At 36.5% G+C, this 19,143-nt stretch overlaps 1 protein-coding gene across 2 annotated transcripts in view; it reads right to left on the bottom strand.

The window, feature by feature from the left end:
- Window positions 1–18,651, bottom strand: part of ABCA5 (ATP binding cassette subfamily A member 5) — a 78,328-nt gene extending 59,677 nt beyond the window's left edge. The window contains exons 1-8 of one of the 2 annotated variants that reach the window (XM_058561443.1): window positions 18,544–18,651; window positions 8,553–8,709; window positions 7,802–7,836; window positions 7,551–7,667; window positions 6,292–6,496; window positions 4,141–4,302; window positions 2,941–3,029; window positions 1,192–1,421 (exon numbers count right to left, since the gene is read on the bottom strand). In XM_058561443.1, the coding sequence (XP_058417426.1) occupies window positions 1,192–1,421; window positions 2,941–3,029; window positions 4,141–4,302; window positions 6,292–6,496; window positions 7,551–7,652 (788 nt within the window). In that variant the 5' untranslated portion in view covers window positions 7,653–7,667; window positions 7,802–7,836; window positions 8,553–8,709; window positions 18,544–18,651. The remainder of the gene's footprint in view (window positions 1–1,191; window positions 1,422–2,940; window positions 3,030–4,140; window positions 4,303–6,291; window positions 6,497–7,550; window positions 7,668–7,801; window positions 7,837–8,552; window positions 8,710–18,543) is intronic. The other variant, XM_058561442.1, reaches the window with a different exon arrangement.
- Between the last annotated feature and the right edge of the window lie 492 nt (window positions 18,652–19,143).

A 19,143-nucleotide genomic window follows, 5' to 3' on the forward strand; every position in this document is an offset into this window, starting at 1 on the left:
TTAAACCTCTAATGGCTTTTGGTACTTTAAACAACAAAGGCTACCTCAGTAATCAACATAATTACTGCATTTACACAATGTGAGATCAAGAAGATCAACAATGGATTCACTACTTTACTAAAATTTCTCCTCAAATCAGAGCTCAATGGAATTACTACAATATTTAGTTTTATTTTGTCTTTATTTTTCAAGTTAACAGATCATGATTGAGTGTATGCTACCATGAAATCACTGAAACAGGGCTAAAAGATATCTAAATTACCAAAATTGAATCCATCATTTGACGGAGGCAAACACTGAGGCAGAGAGACTGAGTTGCCTAAATTCTTCCAGCTACTGTTTACTCACAAAATACTTAAACGACCCAACGCATCTTAAAAACCAATCACTACTGAAATGACAGGAGGAAAAAAAAAGGAGCAAAGAAAATGTTATACACAATGATCCCATTATCTAAAATGTTATAATTGTTGCATCGGGCTAAATTTAGTAACATTTGTAAAATGGACTATAATAGCAACTCACATGCACACGTGCACACTATTAACTTTTCCCCCAAAACGAAGTCAAAATAAACTTTCTTACTACATATCAGGAAAATAAGAAAAATTCACTTAGAATTACTTATAAAAATGCATGCTAAAATTATCATTGTATAAAAATGCTGATACATTAAAGCTCACTTGTGAAAACATTTATTTTCATGTTTCTCTATAAATTATCTGTATATTTTCATCTTAATTCACACAGATAACTTTTTTTTTCCAGGAAACAAAAGCCCATACACTACATACACAACCATTTTAATTAAATTTTTAATAACATGTATGTGCTATGATATTGGGGGAGAACTATAACAGGCAATTAATTTCTAACTTTCCAAGATCTCGTATCTTCTATACACTGAAATACATGCAGCACACTTCATTGATTCAAACTAAATGTGAAATAAAATTTAAACATGTAATGTCAACAGGAGCTTTCCACATCCCACATCCCTTATGTTAAAATGAACTAATCAATTGATGAAGCTTGTTGACTACTCTCAAATTCCAAGACAAAGGCAGTCACTGTAAGAAAACATAATCAGCATCTCATCAAGTCAGGTGAATAACAAAATTAAAATTCTGAAGATTTCTACATTTAATACAATTATTAATCATACTAAACAATAAACTTTTAATAACATACCAAAAGGCAGTGTCATGAAGTCCCATGATCTTTAAAAACTCTTTTAACTTCTTCTCTTTTTCGGCTACAATATGAATTGCCAAAAAGTATCCAAAAGGTGAAAATGCTATAACTAAGTATATTAAAATTACTCCTCGGGGAAAGGTATCTATTTCTACAACAGCAGTTTCTCCCATAACGACAGCTTTAGTTGACTCCAGCTCCTTCCAAAGAGAAACATTGGTCTTCAACTATAATTAGAAAATGCAAATTCAGTAAATTAATTTAGTTCTGACAGTAGCCCCTAATGAAGTGTGACAAATATACCCAAAAATTTAGTCAATAACCTTGTACTACAAATACGATCTTCAAAAAGCTACACACCTGAAATAAAGTGATTAAGCCCAATATCATGATACAGACTATAATATTGCTTTTATTCATTCTGGAAGCATACCATAAAGTTTGAAGTCTGAAGTTGGGAAGTATACAAATTTTGATAAAATAATTTGTCAAAGAAAATAAAATTGCACAATTATCTTAAGCAGATAATTATATGTATCTTAACAAAAATATGCATTTATAAAGTTGAGGAGTTAAGAAATGATTATTAGTATCATGAAAGAACGACTCTCTTTAAAAAATGTTCCTTTAAATAGTATGTTCTTCTATTGTCTTAAAATCTATATATGCAGCACATATAGACAGAATAATAAAACTATTATTGCCATACAACACTTCTATCTAACGTTCAACTCTACGTCTAAAATGAGACATGCTCTGCCTATTCATTCAGTGTGGTCTGGGTTGTAGATGGGTAAGGTCTTTGGCCAAAGCATAAATAAGTGCTAAAACACAATCAATGTGATATACCCTATATTCCACTGTTTTTACGTTAAACTTCTGTACTATTAAATTTGTGTAATATTACCTATCTACAAAACATTTAAATCATGTTGTCAGAGTTTCTAAGACAATTCTACACATATCATCTCATTTGGTTCTTACAACAACCCTGTCAAGTAAAGCATTATTATTGTAGTCGTTTTACTATATAGCAGACCAACAACAGATATAGACCTCCTGTTCATTTCTACTAAAATGTGAAACACTGGATCAGGTTTAAATTTGTCTTTAGAATGTAACTGTAACATTTATACACAATCCTCGCGGCAGTATAGTATTAACACACAGACTTGGAGCCAAAAAGCTGTAGTTTCATTCAGCTTTGCCACTAATTAACTGAGCCTTGGCAAGTCTCTTAACCTCCCTGTGCTTTAATTTCATAACTAAATGGAGATAATAACAGCATCAATCTCACAGGGTTGTTAAAGATTAAATAGGTTAATATTAGTATGTAATTTAGAAACAATGTTTGGCAAATAAGTGATAAATGTTGGTTAAACAAAAAATAAAATCTACTACTATGATTAAGATAAAGATATTCACTTTCTTTAAATTAAGCCATTTTTATTCAAGGGGAAAGTCTGCAGATATAGATCTTTCATAAATATTACTTATTGTCAACAGATATAATAATACAAATATATAGAATGTTGAATTATATGCTTAGAAACCATCAAATAAAAGTGGGTTTCAAAAAATATTAAATCAGAAACTACGATTCTTATCTTCTTTTCTTAAAGGAGTTGTAATAAGTTATGAATTTTGTACATTTGACAGCAGTCAAACCAAATCTTATTATAAAGATTTATGGCATAATTATGAAAACATGGTTTGGCTTTATTTGTCTTCCTGTATCATATTTACCTGTATAATGGCAGCATCTATGGATGCTTGTAAAACTGTGAAGCCCGAGGACCAGTACTGAGCAGCCTCACATGATTTTGAACAGCCAGCTATGGGGGAAAAAATGTGAGACATAACATTTTACACAACATGCAAGTGCCTTCTTTTAAAGATCATATATGGAGGGTTACCAAAGTAATATAATTAGTCAGTCTCTACAGAACCAAAGAAAATAAGCAATTGCCCTTCGAAGGTAAACAATATCTATTACCCTCCTGATTGTTTATTTGAAATTTTTAAAATAGTCACATATGTTAGGATACTGAATGGTAAATGAATACAAACAGAAAGATAAAAATTAACTGTAAACATAGTTATTTAAAATAAGTCACTTTTCTGTTTTAAAATAAGTCATTCTACAACGACATCAGCTTTATTTATTTATTTTTTTGTGTGTGTGTGAGGAAGATCAGCCCTGAGCTAACATCCATGCTAATCCTCCTCTTTTTGCTGAGGAAGACCGGCTCTGAGCTAACATCTATTGCCAATCCTCCTCCTTTTTTTCCCCAAAGTCCCAGTAGATAGTTGTATGTCATCGTTGCATATCAATGACATCAGCTTTAAAGCACTTCCAGATGCAAGGACAAGTCCAGGTTAAGAGAACAGAAAAAAAAATAATTTCTGGTAGGGCTTTTCAAAATCAAGTCACAAATTCAGTACTTAGTACAGTGACTTCAACATTGCTCAATTAATGTTTGTGGTTGATAACATCTCTTCATAGGTTTAAACATTGAAGGCTGCTTTCCATGTTTTAAACATAAAACTAATAAAGTTTATTGATGGAAGACCTTGCTATTTTAAAGATATGTAATATACCACATGTGAAAACAATTACATGGAGAAAAAATAGATTTAGAAAATCACACAATTCAAGATACAATTTTGTTTTATGTTACTGTAATCGACATAATATATATGAATGTATTAAAATTAAAATGGATGTTACATAAACTATATTTTATATTATATATGTAGATGTAGATAGACAGATATTTAGGTATACTTATATATTTTTATGCTACACTTGAGTGTTCTTATTTGAACAAATAAGTATAGTTGAAAAATGCCAATGTTGGACCCCATTAAATTTTGCATGTATAAACTAAGAGCAGCAAAAGAATGCATTTAACTGATTTTCAAAGATCACTTAGGGCTATTTACCTCTTGAATCCATATAAATAGAAGATACTGGAATCATATCAGGAAAATAACGGAGTTCATAGGACATGAAGTCTTTGAAAACCACACCTACAAAGTTGCTGGACTTAGAAAGACTGGATGCTACCAATTCTTTTTCATTTGTATATTCTTCAGTAATTATGACTATAAAATATAATAATATAGTTAACTCACAAATTAAAATAGTTTAATAGACCAAATTTATATTTGATGAATGTAATATTTTATAAGCACTTTTTATTTTATGCTCTAGCTTCTCAGAAAATGAAAACAGCCCTTCTAAAAAAAAATACTAAATAATAATAAAATAGTACAATTTTACAGACACTATTTCTTAGCTATCATCTGATCATAAATTATGTGTCAGTGTAATACACAGTTACTAATATGATAAAATACATACTTTACATGCAATATATGCAGTTCACTTATCTGTCTCAAAGTAAAACTATACAAATAACTCCTTGATAAATAAATGGATATTTTACTTTCAAATATTTCTTCTTATGAATAAAATTCCATAATCCTGCTCAGAAACTAAATATGTTTATTAGTAACTATGACACAACTCTTCTTTGAATAAAAACTGTCATTTAAACTCAATATTGTTTGTTCCTTTCTTAGAAGATAAATGGAGAAAATACTGTAATCATTATTCAGCTCCTTTCACATCAGATAATCCTAATTTTTAAACATTTTCTTGAAGTTTTATTTGAAGCAATTAGTCTTCACTGCAGAAGCTTCAGATGTGGTGAAATGGAAAGAACACAGGCTTAGTACTTAACTTTGTTACTTATTAACTGTGTGAGTACAAGTAAGCAACTTAATTCTCCAAACTTGAGTATCCTCATCCACAATATCTAGCTGATCACACTGGCTTAAGACCAAATGTAGTTATGAACATGAAATACTTTGTAAATTATAAAGTATTACTTAAATGTTAATTATCATGATTTTCTAGACCTTTAAGGGGCACATGGACCTCCAGGACTGATGTGAATAAAGAGGGTGTTAGTGCAGCATCCTACCAGTCACGTTAGCATTTATGTATGTATATTCCATTTTGGGATGGTTCTGTTGTTAAAAAGACAGAACTTAAAAAAAAACTATATATAGTTCTACTATTTTGGCATCTAAGTTAATACACATTGACTTGGATTTCTTTGGTGTATATGCCTTTCTCTTACTCAGAATTACCAGTGAATTTTGTTCTCAACATTTTTGATCAGTTTTTTGAGCTGGCATGCTAAATTCTTATGGCTATTCATGCTCCTTGTGCTTAATATGATAAACCAATATACATATTATATACCAATAAGAAATGTGTTTGATAAAACTATTACATAGTAACAAGCCAGAAAGAAACCAATGGGGTAAAAGTTATTTGGCTCCTGACTATATCAACATTTTCTATTCAGCAACCTATTATCCAATAAAGTGATTGTAACATACTAGAAGTTAATTACCACTATTCTACTTAACACAACAGGTTCACCTGTTACTTTCTACAATTCAGCATTTCATTAAATCAACCATCATTGTATGAACATTTCTGTCACTTTCTCCAGTTCTTGCCTTAGGTTATCTCACAGCCACATTAGGCTCATTAGTACTTCCTTGTTTACACTGTTTTCTAGTCCATTTCTTTGTGAGGAGTACAAACTGAGAAAAACAGACTTAGGTACTTAGCCATAGTCATAGTCTCCAAAGCTAAGTACTTCTTCAGTTTACATCATATACCTCCATAAATAGGCATGGCAATCTGAAAAGATTACTGCTTTATAATCTTTATCATATATTTCTAGCTTAATTATTATATGAGTCAGAATCAAAATGAAATATTCCTTCAAATCTGTTATCCTGTATAAATATACTTATTTTATAAATGATCTAAGAATTAAATATAAAATATTAAAACTTATAAAATATGCTATTACCAAGAATATAAATTAAGGTTTCACAAGAAACATAAGGCAGCAGAATTAAATGATTTTAATATTGTTATAAAACTATACTTTGGTGAAGGGACATATCTCAAGTATTAAGAATGTTATTTACTCAATAAAGCAAGCAGAAACATATTGAAGAGGCTTTCTGTTACAGATAGAATACATATATATAAGCTCACAATACCATCAGGAAGGTGATCAGTAGAAACTTTTTGCATGATGTTTCTTGTAATATTAGTCACTGGAGTATATCCAAGAATTAGGTTAGAGAGGATAGATTTGTCCATAGGGTTAAGTTCTATATCAGGCACTTCTTCATATCTCTTATTTGGATGCAGCATGCTAATTAATATTAACCAAAATAAAAAAAACAGTGGAAAAAGAATTTCCTATAATAAAGGAAACAAAATGAATACAAAGTATAACAATGGCAGCAAAAATCATCAAGATTTCTATGCAAATATAATACAAGAAAAAACATAACGAATTTGGGTCTCCTTTCTTACATACAAATAAGTAAAAAGCAATTCTATCCTAAAAGAAATATTGTGTTGAACATCTCACCTAACCCATAGGCATATTAGACAATTTTTCCTTTACATTCAGTTTTACTGAAATATTTTAAAATTCAAGTCACATGATATATTAAAATAACATAGAAACTAATATTTAAAGATCTTAGATTACTAACATAAAATACAATAAATTTACTCATATATAACTTTATTTCAAGTAACTTATCAAACATCACTATTACAGATCACCTATATAAAAATGTCTTTATTCAATTCTAAATTAAAATTCATGCTTTAATTATACCTAAATTTCTACGACTAAAACTAAATTCAGTTAAATTCAATAGTCAGCTTTAAGAGGGATAGACTATTGTTTCATCTTGCTGTTTAACAGTTCTGCTGGTTTCAGAAGATGAACAATATATTTTCATCCTGTAAAATTATTATTAACTGGTTAGCCAGAGTTCTTACTTTCTTTTTTTACCTTTTAAAGTAATGTACGTTTGTGGAAACAAATATATGACATAATTTTAGTAATCTTGGGCAAATTCAATCCAGAGTCCAAAAGATGGGAGGTCATGGGGAATAAACTGTGAAATAATGTTCCACAAGTTATTTGCGGAATTTATTTTTCATTTCATGAAACTTGGGAAATGCATGCCTAAAAGTTCAAAACTAAGCACTGATACTAGAAATTAACTAAATTTAGGAATCATTAAAATTTTTAACATTTAGAAAACATTAGGTAAATTAGGTACTCTTCTGTGGCTAACACAAGTTTTCACTTCACAATAAATTAAAGGAACCTAAGGACCTAAGGAAATTATAATAAAAATATATCCAGCAAAATAAATAATCTGTTAAAGATAGAACATATCAACACAAAATAAACTGCAATAAGGCATAAAAAAAGAGTCATTTAACTTACCTGAACACTACTTTTTTTAGTCCTGCATTTAATTAGGTAATTCTTCAGTAGGAGTGTTCTGGTTTGTCTCCAAACTCCTACCTCCCTAATTGCTGTAGCCATGTTTCCTGGATCAGTCTATTAAAGGGGGAGACAAAAAAATTGGAACCACACAGTCAAGTACATGCCATTTTTAATGGCAAAAACAGACAGACAGATGTTTCAGTCTCAGGTTAGATGAAGTTAAGCATATACCAAGCTGTCTCTCCTACCTGCACAGAATGCACGGAACAGCAATTTGAAGACCCTGAAAAAGTAAAGAGTAGCATGTGAAACTGGGGGAACCAGAATTCAAAACACCACCCAACCAACAATGAGCTTACTACTTTTTCTCTTTCAGAATCCCCCAAACTGAATGCACTGCAAGTAGGCACCAGAGCACCAATTTTTTTTGTTTTCTATATTTTCTTACGCCCCCGTCTCCAAGGAATCCCATGATAACAGTGCCAGACTGCAGTAATGAAAGCTTAATGGAGCCAAAACTCTGAGGCAGGGGAACCTTTCTCTCCCTTAAGTGGAGCTATGGTTCAAGAAACAGGCTTGTTCTGCTTGCTGTGAGACCAGCCAGTAAGTCCAGAGGCAAGTCGGTGGAATAGAAACGGTTTATTTGTTTTTGCAAGCAAAGACGGAAGATAGCAGACCAGCGTCCTCAAAGCCCACCTTCTCAGAACAAAGACTACAGGGCAGTTATATGTGGAGGAGAATGTGTAGGCACACATGTAACTATTTTTGGAATGTCATTTCTTCAGACATCTGGCCTCCAGGTGGGCCTCAAGGTCTGGTTTCAGTTCCCAGTCTTTCATTTGTCCTCCCTTGTGACTGATGTTCCCGCTTTCCCAGAGACTGGACATGCGTCAGAGACAGAGTCAAGGCCCTGTACCCGGATTTAGCTTAAAGATAACGAGAACAAAGGTTGATGTCTCTGTGTAACATAAAGATTATCGTTTAACTTGTTCCGTTTACTTGAATGGCTCCAGTAGGTGGAGCCAAATGCCCCTGCTTTCTTCTTCACCTCCTGCCACCCGATGCACTGGACACAGTCGCAGAAGCGTATGACCCAATGGGGCAAACAAACCCTAGCTTTCTGGTTGGAGGATGGAAAAGAGGAGCCACAAGGAATCTGAAAGTAGCAAGGAGAGCAAAGAAAAAGAGGAGCTCAGGAAAACAACACAATAAAGTTGCTTATTAACTCCACCAAGCCCAACTCCACCAAGACCAACCACCAAGCTGGGTATACACGGATCTAATCCTATTCTGTGTACCAAAGACTTGAGGAACTGAACTAACAGGAAACACTGCCCAGATCCAGACTAGTCACTGGGTGGCACACCAGGACAGATTCAAATTGCACTGCAAAAGCTTTTGAAAACTAAACTGAAATTAGAACCACAGCTCAAAGAATGCTGAGTGGAAACTTGCAACCTAAACCTAACCAGGTTGACAACATGCTAAAAGAAAATATCAACACTCTCCATAGGATTAAAACAAAACTCAAAGTCTCATTCAACTCAAAATTACTCAGCAAATGAAGCATGTAGAAAATATCAACTCTATTAAGAAATGAAAATCAACAGATGCCAATGTCAAGTTGAAACAGATTTGGGAATCATGTGACAAAAACTTTAAAGCCGCTAATAAAAATGTGCTCCAAGAAGCAATGGCAAGCACTCTTGAAAACAATGAAAAATAGAAAAGCTCAGCAAAGAAATAAGACATAAAGCAGCATCAAATAGAAATTTTAGAACAGAAAAACACAAAATAACAAATAAATAAAACCCATGGAATGGGCTCAAAAGCAGAATGGAGACAGTAGAAAAAGAGTTTGTGAACTTGATAGATCAACAGAGGCTATCCAATCTGAACAACAAAGAGAAAAAAAATTTTTTTTTAAATTAACAATGACTCCACAGAACTGTGGGACAATAACAAAAGGTCTACCAGGTCTTAGCAGGAGAGATGAAAGAGTGTTAATGCTGAAAATATATTTAAAAATTAATGGCTGAATACTTCCCAAATTTGACAAGAGATAAAAACCTACAAGTTTCAAGAAGCTTGGTGACCCCAAACAGGATAGATCAAAGGATATCCACACCCATACACATCATAATCAAACTGCAAAAAATTAAAGACAATGAAAAATCTTGAAAGCAGTCAGAGAATAACCATACATCACCTACAGGGAAATAATGATTTGAATGAGAGCAGATTTTGCTAAAAAAAATTCTGTGGTAAAACTGGAATACTCATCCACTGCTGGAGGGACTGACCGCAAAATGCTTCAGCCGCTGAGGAAAAGTTTGGCAGTTCCCCAAAAAGTTAAACATAAAATTACCACACGAGCCCACTATTCCACATCTAGATGTATACCCCAAAGAACTGAAAACAGGGACTCAAATAAGTGCATGCTCACACAGGTTCACAGCAGCACTATTCATAATTGCCAAAAGGTAGAAACAGCCCAAATGTCCATCAACAGATGAATGGATCAACAAACTGTCGTATACAGACACACTGAAATACTATTCAGCCATAAAAAAGAACCAAGTACTAATCTATGCCACAACATGGATGGACCTCCACAACGTTATGCTAAGTGAAAGAAGCCAAACACAAAAGGTCAAATATTACATGATTCCATTTATATGAAATATCCAGAATATATAAATCTATAGAAATGGAATGCAGATTGATGGTTACCAGAGGCTGGGGAGAGAGGAGAATGGGGAGAAACTGCTTAATGAGTAAAGGGTTTTACTTCAAAGTGCTGGAAACAAATTTCACCTCAATAATTTTTTTTTAACTGTATAACTTAAATCACTGTACCTATCACCTTCCAGGGTATCCATCTTCCAGGGGAATTTTACCCTTTGGAAGTCCCTGGAGCCCCTTCTGCCAGTAGACCTCTGTTGGAGCTATCGCAGTTCTTTGAAGAGGTCCTATTAGGGCTGAATTCAAAAGAGAAGTGGCCAGAGTCTCAACTGCAGTCTCCATGGTCCCTATTCCAATTTGCTTACCCCAGTAACCTCAGATCTTTGCACACCAAAAGGTATTGGGAGGGCAGCTTGGAGGAGACACCAAAAAAGTCCTGTTAAGCCTTCTTCCAGAGCAATATTTGTTGCCTTGTTTTATATAAACCTATCTGATGGGGGCCACTGGTGTGACTCCCCTCCAAAACAAGAACAATCTAGTGCAAGCTGGCTGACTGTCTCCACCTAGATGAAAAAGCAGGCAACCTTTTAGGGGTAGCTTGTCTTACTCAAAAAAGTAAATATATATAACTAAAGTTTGGATTAAATAAGCATCTTCTTTATATGCCCAGAAGAAAGACAAAAGAGATATATATTTTTTTATTTAACAATGGCATTATGGACAACTTTTACTTTCTTTGTGCCTTTTTTCTATTTTCTCAATTTTCCCATTAATATGTTACTTCTATAGTAAAAAAAAGTACACAATTAGACATACTGTAAAAATATTAAATGAGTAAATTAAAAACAGCAAAACCAAAGCAGTCAAGAATGGAGGATACATCAAAAATAAACTTTTCCAACAGCCTCATTAATGTTATATCAGATTCTGTAAAGAACTGATAATCATCTCTATGCCAATAAGAAAGAAAAACCACACTTATTCAAGGACGATTTACTACAAAACAAACATAGAAACACTAACCAATACAGCAAGAACATTCTCAAGTTATCTGCCAAAACACATTGATTTAGTGGGCACTACTGAATTATTCATTCAAACTGAACGCTGCATGCTTCATTCTTCATCTGTAGAAAACAGGCCCCTCATAAAATAGCCGATGGACTCACAATATTTTTCCTTCTTGGAGAACTGCTCCCTGAACTCGGGGCTGAGTCTTTCATAGCCTTGTCTGAAGTCCATGAACCTTCGCAGCCACGCCACCCCTAGTCAGGGCTTTTTAAAGCAGAACTTACTCCTACTCCCCCCATCCATCCACTGTCCCAAGAGACACACAAAACATCTCCATCACCACCACTATCACCTCCACTACTACCCCACAACTGTATTAATTACATTTTCTCCTGGCAGCATGGAATTTTTAACTAAGAGACTGGGAGACATGGAAACAGTTACATTAATGGAAATATTTAAGAAAGAAAGTTCCTACATTCTTGGTACTAAGCTTTCCCCTAACGTGTGATACCTACTGTGCCCAAACCTTGATTTTTCTTTCCTGGAGTATGTGAAATGCCCTATTATCTACCCAATATATTTTATTTTCACTTAAGCTAGCCAGAATCAGATTCTATTTCTTACAACCGAAAGCACTTAACCAATATAACAGTATAATGGGTACTTAACTGCATGGTTAGGATACTCATAAGGATAACAGTGATTTTCAAAGTGAAGCATGGGAAGAACACGGGGGATGTTAAAAACCTGCCTGCGTCCCCTTCCTAGTATGCGCAGAATTCCACTGATACTAATGGGAGTGTGTAGGGGCAGATAAGTTGAGAATCACTGATGAAACGTTTTTAAAGTAGCTTTAAAATAATATTAACGGAGAAATATTCCTGCAGAAGATAACATACAACGATTAATTAAGGAAGTCATTTCAGTGTCCATTCAATCTTCAGTTAGTTTTATGTCCTTTCTTCCAAAGCACAAAGTCCCTTCATAAGCAAAAGGTGCTCTCATACTATTTCCCTTTTGCACATGAGCTCTATTCTTTAGGTAGATTTTTTTTTTTTCTCATCATTTTTTCTTAGTCAAAACGTCCTGTACTCCTCTGTGCCCAGGTCTCTCAGGAAGAACATTCTACTTATTGGTGGATAACCTCATCAATCTGACGTTGAGGTGATCCATCCTCATCTGTCATCCTTCTCCTCCAAAAAAGACTCAAAATCAACACAAACTGAGCTAACAGTTTACTTAATATTTATAAAAAGAAGATACCACATCTACACTTTATTTTGTCACTTTAAAAAGATTTTTATTTTTAATTAAATACCTTTGTAAGAAGAGCTTAGCCTATCAAGTAAAATTTCAACCTTAGCTCTTCATCTACTTCAATCTGGAATCTGGTGTGTATATTCAAATTGAAAGGCAGTGCAAACCCTTAGGTGGGTGCTGGCACCATTCTCTCCTCCATGCACACAATAAAAAAAAGGCTACAGTAAACCCAAGCAGCATCTTCAAACATGTTGAAAGAAACTGGAATCAGCAAACATTTATGGAAAAACGTATCATAAGAAGAAGCATCAAAATCCACAAACACAAGAATTAATAATGCTTGAAGTAATACAGCAGAGTGATTAAGAGTATGAACTCTGGAACGAAACCAACTAAACAAGAAACCTGCCTCTGCCACTTACTAGCTTTGAGACCTTGGGCAAGTAACTTAACTTCTCCGTGCCTAAGTTTTTTCTCATCTGTAAATGGAGTAATAATTGTACCCACTTCTTTGGGATGTTAGAATGACTAAAAGAATACATATAAAGCTGAAAATGGTGCCTCTTACACGGCAAATAATTATACACATTGACCACTACTGTATATAAAAGCAATATAATTGATATCCTCAAAAGGATAACAAAGAATATCATGCTCATGAAACAAGACAATTAAGAAAAAGCTACTAGAGAATTTGGAAATGAAACAGACTCATAGAAATAAAACTCTCAATAGAGGTGGTGAATGGCATCTAAAGGCAAATTAGCGAGTAAGAATGAAGACCAAGTCAAGGAAATCCCCCAGAATGGATGGCAAAGGACAAAGAGAAGAAAATGATGAAAGGAAAGAATAAAACCTGTTATGAAATTATATAGATGAATCAGTATTATGATTGACCTAAAAAAATTGATGTTTCTTATATTCATAAGCTCTAGTCTAATCGTGTGAAAATGTTAAACTTCAATAACCTTGAACTTCTATCTATTCAAGTTATTTAAAAAAATCTTAAAGAAGAAAACTCAATGGACTGCTTGTTTTTTTCTTCATGATATGAAACCCTTGGTTTGGCTGTTGGAAAAAAAAGAAAGAAACAAACATTCTTAACATTGATTCTTCATAAACTTTTAGTTTAATGTTCATCTAAACAGTAACTTCAAGGCTGTAGTTAAGTTTTTGTAAACTGACAACAACGAACCTATTTGCCCTTCTCACCACCCACAACCCACAGGGTCTAAAAGCAGGTCGGTTTGAAAGGGTTTTGGGGAATAAATCACGGCAAGGTCTGCTCTGTATGATAATGTGAAGTACTAACTCTACTGTAAAAGATTCCTTGCAAATTATAGGTGCTTAGGAAAATATTTTGCTTCCTCTTCAAGTGCTGAGACCACATTGTCTCTGAGAATCTAGTCTGTCCTTTGGAAAAGACAAGACAGAAGCAAAAGGAATAAAAAAGGGGTGCCTACAACGCAGCCCAGTAGGGTAATCACAGAAGTACCCGCCCCTTCTCGCTCCCATTCCCCACTGTTCTGCAGGGTTTGGAATGGGGAAATTGAGACAGAGGAAGGATGTCTGAAGGAAGTGCTTTCTATACTGAACAACTCAGCCAAAGACAGAGATGGTATGAGAGCTGAGACCAACTCCAATACGGGTAGGGGAATGAGGTTTCCTGAAAGAAAGGTGGAGATCCACCCAGCAGAGGTGACATGCAAGTGGTGCTTCTGACTGAAGTGTATAGCTGAAAACAGGGCTGCAAGGTTAGAAATGAAGTACAGCCAGCAGGGGGACATCTGTAAAGCGTTTAACTTCTCAGTTGCCTTTTCTTGAAACATAAGAAAACCCATACTTACCACAGTTCTAAATTTCCTCTTTCTATACTAAAATCCCTTTAATCAACCCAAACTTTACAGCCTTATGAAGTGGCACTCAAAAGAATAAAAGGAAAAGGCAGTAAAGGATACTTGGTCTGCCCCACATTTAACATCGGCTGTGAGTGAGAACAGAATCAGACAAACAATATCCAGGAGTTCACTCACTAGTGGTAGAGTTCAAACAAGCCCACGGCAGAGCTTGTTTGGGTGCAGAGGACCACACAAAATTAACATGCAGCTTTTTGAGCAGACAACACCTTCTCTTTTGCAAAATATAAAGACCTTCTCTTATGCAAAATCACCTTCTTGCAAAATTCTCTTCTGCAAGATGATTCTTGAAAGCACAAGTTAACAAATGAAATACAATAAAACTTTGAATGGCATATTCTTAACAAATTATACATTTTGGAAAACTTATAATATTTGATACAGTTCCAAATCAAAGTCTTAACCAATGCAATACCTTTAAACCTCTTTAATAAAGCCAAATCTTAACTGCTAAAAAACAATGATAAAGACACAGAAATAAGGGTAAAAAATTATTTTAAAAAAATGTTGAAGTTACTTTCCATTGCTCCACAGCATACCTGGGTAATGCATTAGTTTGTTGTAGAGCTGTAAATAATAATTAGATAAGTTTCAAAGAACCAATATCACCAAAGGGTTAATCAAATATTTAACTTTCCTAGATAAATAATTTCCTAGATAAAAATTATTCATACTAAACCTAATAAATTGCAAGAAAACGTAAAGCTCATCTTCCTTTTCTAATGTATAACTATAATGTATAATTGACAAAATAAAGACTAAAAGTTACATAATCCAAACTTCAATATCAAAAATCCATTAATTAATTTATTAAAGAAATATTGATTACTATATTACACATACAATGAAACATATTTCACTTTTCTCAGAGCAACAAAAAATAAATTGAGTCATCCTGATGTTTACAGCCATCCTCGTAAGAGGTGCGGTCAGTAACCTTCTCAGCAATCTTGAAAAGATTCTCAAGAAGGCTCTGAGCTGAAAATGTTCCCAATCTCCAACAGATGACTATCAGGTTACTTCTGGTCCACCCAAGTAGAACTGATTACCACTCTTTTGTTCCACATCTATATCTAATAAATAAGCTATAATTGCAGTTACCATACTGTGTCATCATTGTTTGTTTACATGTCTTAATCTTGAACTTGACCATGAGATTCCTGACAAAAAAGACGACCTTATTTATCTTTGCTTCTCTACCATCAATGATAATACTATAACCAATATCCTGGTACTGGAAATTCCTTTATCAAGGCATGCTGAGAGTCCTTATGGATCACAGGTGTACAAACTATGATGGAGGAGGTGGGGGCTAAATCTAGCCCACAGCCTGTTCTGTACAGCCCATAAGTCAAGAGTGTTTTCACATTTTTAAATGGTTGGGGAAAAATCAAAGAATAATAAAATTTTGTGGTATGTAAAAATTATACAAAATTCAAATTTTGTCTATAAATAAAGTGTTAACGGAACACAGCCATGCTCATTCCTTTCCATATTTGTCTATGACTGCTTTTGTGCTACAACGGCTGAGTTCAGTAACTGAGACAGAGACTATGTAAAACCTAAAATATTTACTATCTGGATCTTTACAGAAAAAGTTTGCTGACCCCTATCATGGATTAAGAGAGAAAGAAGAAAAGTGGCACATTCATTTAACATTTTCTAAGGGATTTATGCACCAAATGTAATGAAAAAAAAGTGAGACACTGTCACTGACTTTGCAGATAGATAAAATTTAATATAATGTGACAAGAGCAACCGAGGGAAAGACCTTGGGAAACAGTAGAATGGAAATTCCAGGCAGATAAAAAAGAATGGAAAAGCTGTACTCCCAAAAGAGCTTGACTTGTATAAAGAACAGGGATACCTGCAAAATGGCAAAGCCACAGGCAGTGAATTGGGCCAAAGGGTGCAGGTGTACAGTCTAGATGACATTAAAGATAGGCACTGGAAATGGGAGGTGAAATACCTTGCATGCAAAATTAGATTAGACGCCTTTATTTTATGCACCCATATATAGCACCCTATATTTCCTATACCTCGCTTTTCATCCCTAAGAGTGATTGTTTAATTGCCTGGCAATCATATATTTCACTACTCCATTCACTCTCCCAAACTCCAAACCTCCAAAGCTTCCACCCACAGCAGCACCACCGTCAGATTATAATCTTGATTCCTACTTCACTGAGAAAACTGAAGCAATTGAACAAACTTCCAAAATGTCCCTGTCTCCCTTCTATCCACTTACCTATAACTGTGCCTAAGGTAATATATATTTCAACAATGTGCCATTTGGCCTAAACTGAAGACTCTGTTTTCATTATAACTCTGAGCCATAAAAGCTTAAATAGAATCTGGTAGTAAGTATACTTTTAACTTAAGATTTAGTTTTTGGAAGAAGAGATTAAGAATGTATTTGGCAAATGACTTGAATGAAATTCCTGCCCAGCTACATCACTGGCTTCTCAACTAATAAAATAAAAACACTATAAAATCAAGTCTTTTAACTTAACAGGGGATAAATTATAAATGCTCTCTTCTTCTCTAGTGTTTTAAAATTTATCGAGGGTAGTGTAATAATAAAACAAAATACTAATTGTCAATATGATTTAACCTAAATTTTATGACAGTATTTCTTACTGAATGGGAAAATAACAATGCAATGGGACCCACATGACAAGTTATCCAATACTTTTTCTTATACATAATAGGTTCCTAAAAGCTTGTGCTTAAAATTCTTTTTAATCCAATTAATTTACACACTAGTAAAGATTACGATTTAGCAGAATATTACAACATTCTTTTATATGATCATCCATTTTAACTCAAATGCAGAGATTATAAATTGTATTCATTTGGGTACTCTTGGCACATAGTTTAGTCTCTGAAATATAAAACGCATTCAAATAAACATGTAATGTATTAATAAATTTGCTTTTACCCTGAATGTAAGATTTCCTATACTTAAACCCTGTTTGAAGGCAAATACACTTAAATAGCACATATTCAAGGATTAATGCCTTGCTAGCTTATTTTAACCCAAATACCCCAACAGCCTTAACTGCCTTAATAATGTTCTCTCGTATGCAGTCTTCCCTAAAAACATGTAATATCGCTCCCTGGGCAGACACAAAATATAGTGGATAAAGCACCAGAATTTGGTCTGGCATCCCTGGGTTGGAATCTTAGCTCTACCTTTTTGCTAGTTGAGACCTTAATAAGTGACTTAACCTCTTCGCGACCCATTTTCCCCATTTCCCCAACTAGAATAACACCTCCAATCTCGGGGGGTGGCTGTCGGGATTAAATGAGACAATACTGCGCCTGGCTCACGGTTGGGAATCCAACATACATACTCCTCTTCTCCCCTTCTGTTCCTTCAGAGCGTCCTCGAGACAAGTCAACGTGATTCTCCCTATTCTTCCAGACTTATCTATTTAGAAACGTCTATTTAAGCCTCAGGAGCACAGGAGAAACCCTCCTTCCGCGATTACCACCTGAAACCGAGATCGACGCCCCAGACTACCTAGCTTTCACAGAAGCTGAAATATTTTCGCGCCTGCAGCTCTTCGCTGTGTTTTAGGAATCAGGGTGTCTCCCCCCAAATCGTGTCATGAGATCTGCGCATTTTCGGCTCAGCCAAACTCCTGAGAACACGCACGGTAATGATGATCAGCACGAAACCCCGGAGGAACAGTCAGTGCTAATTACCCAGTTGCTCCGAGGGGAATTCACGTCCACATTTCTTCCCTCTCCCTAACGATGCCCTGGGGATGGAAACGACCTGGGCCAACCAAATGCAGCCCGGCGCTCGTCCCCCGGCCGGACCCGGTCCCGGGCGGGCCGCCGCAGCCCGACACCCCGGGGGGGCGGAGAGCAGCCCCGACAGAGCTCACGGCCCGGGGCGGCGTTTCTCGTTCCCCTTCGCTCGCCGGCTCGGCCGCCTGCCGAAGCCCCCCACACCGCAGACCCCGAACCCCCAACCCTCATCGCCACCGCTCTCCCGCCAGCGCCTCGGCGGCCTCCTCCGGCCGCCCCTGCTCGACGCCTCCACTGCTCAGGGCGGCTGGCGCCCCGCGAGCCTCAAGCGCAGCCGCCCTCGGCGCCCTCCTCACCTCAGGGCCGGGCCCGAGCCGCAGCGCCGTGAGGCCGGGACGCGCTCGGTCGAGAGAGACCGCCTGAGTGACGGAGCTCAAAAGTGTGTGAGAGCGCGGCCCCGCGCGCGCGCCCCGGCGCCCCAGCGCCGCAGGCCCGGCAGCGCGCCCGCGAGAGCAGGGCTCGGCGCCGGAAGCCGGGCTCCGCCTCCAGCGGAGAGCACCTGAGGGCGGGGCTCCTAGAGGACCGGGTCAGCGGACGCGCGCGCTCCCGCCGCTCGGCCCCGCGCGTCCCGGCGCGGGCGGGGCGGGCAGCGCGCCCGTGAGGGAGCTCACCTGGGGGCGGGGCTCCGAGGGGGCGGGGCGAGCGGGGGCGCGCCGAGAGCCGGGTGCCGCGCCCCAGGCAAGCTGCAGAGCCTTGGGAGCCCAGCCTGGTAGGTCACCCGCGGGCCCTCGGCGCCTCGAATCGGCGTCCTCCGTGGAGACCTCGCCACGCTCACGCTGGAGGCACAGGCGAAAACAACCCGTATGAAGTCAGGCGCTCGGGTTTGAGTCCGAACCCTGTCGCCGCCTAGCGTGTGACGTTGGCTTGCTGCCATCTCCTCTGCTTCCCGCGTCACG

Source organism: Diceros bicornis, chromosome 18 (genome assembly GCF_020826845.1).
Source record: "Diceros bicornis minor isolate mBicDic1 chromosome 18, mDicBic1.mat.cur, whole genome shotgun sequence".
NCBI classification, from domain to species: Eukaryota; Metazoa; Chordata; class Mammalia; order Perissodactyla; family Rhinocerotidae; genus Diceros; species Diceros bicornis.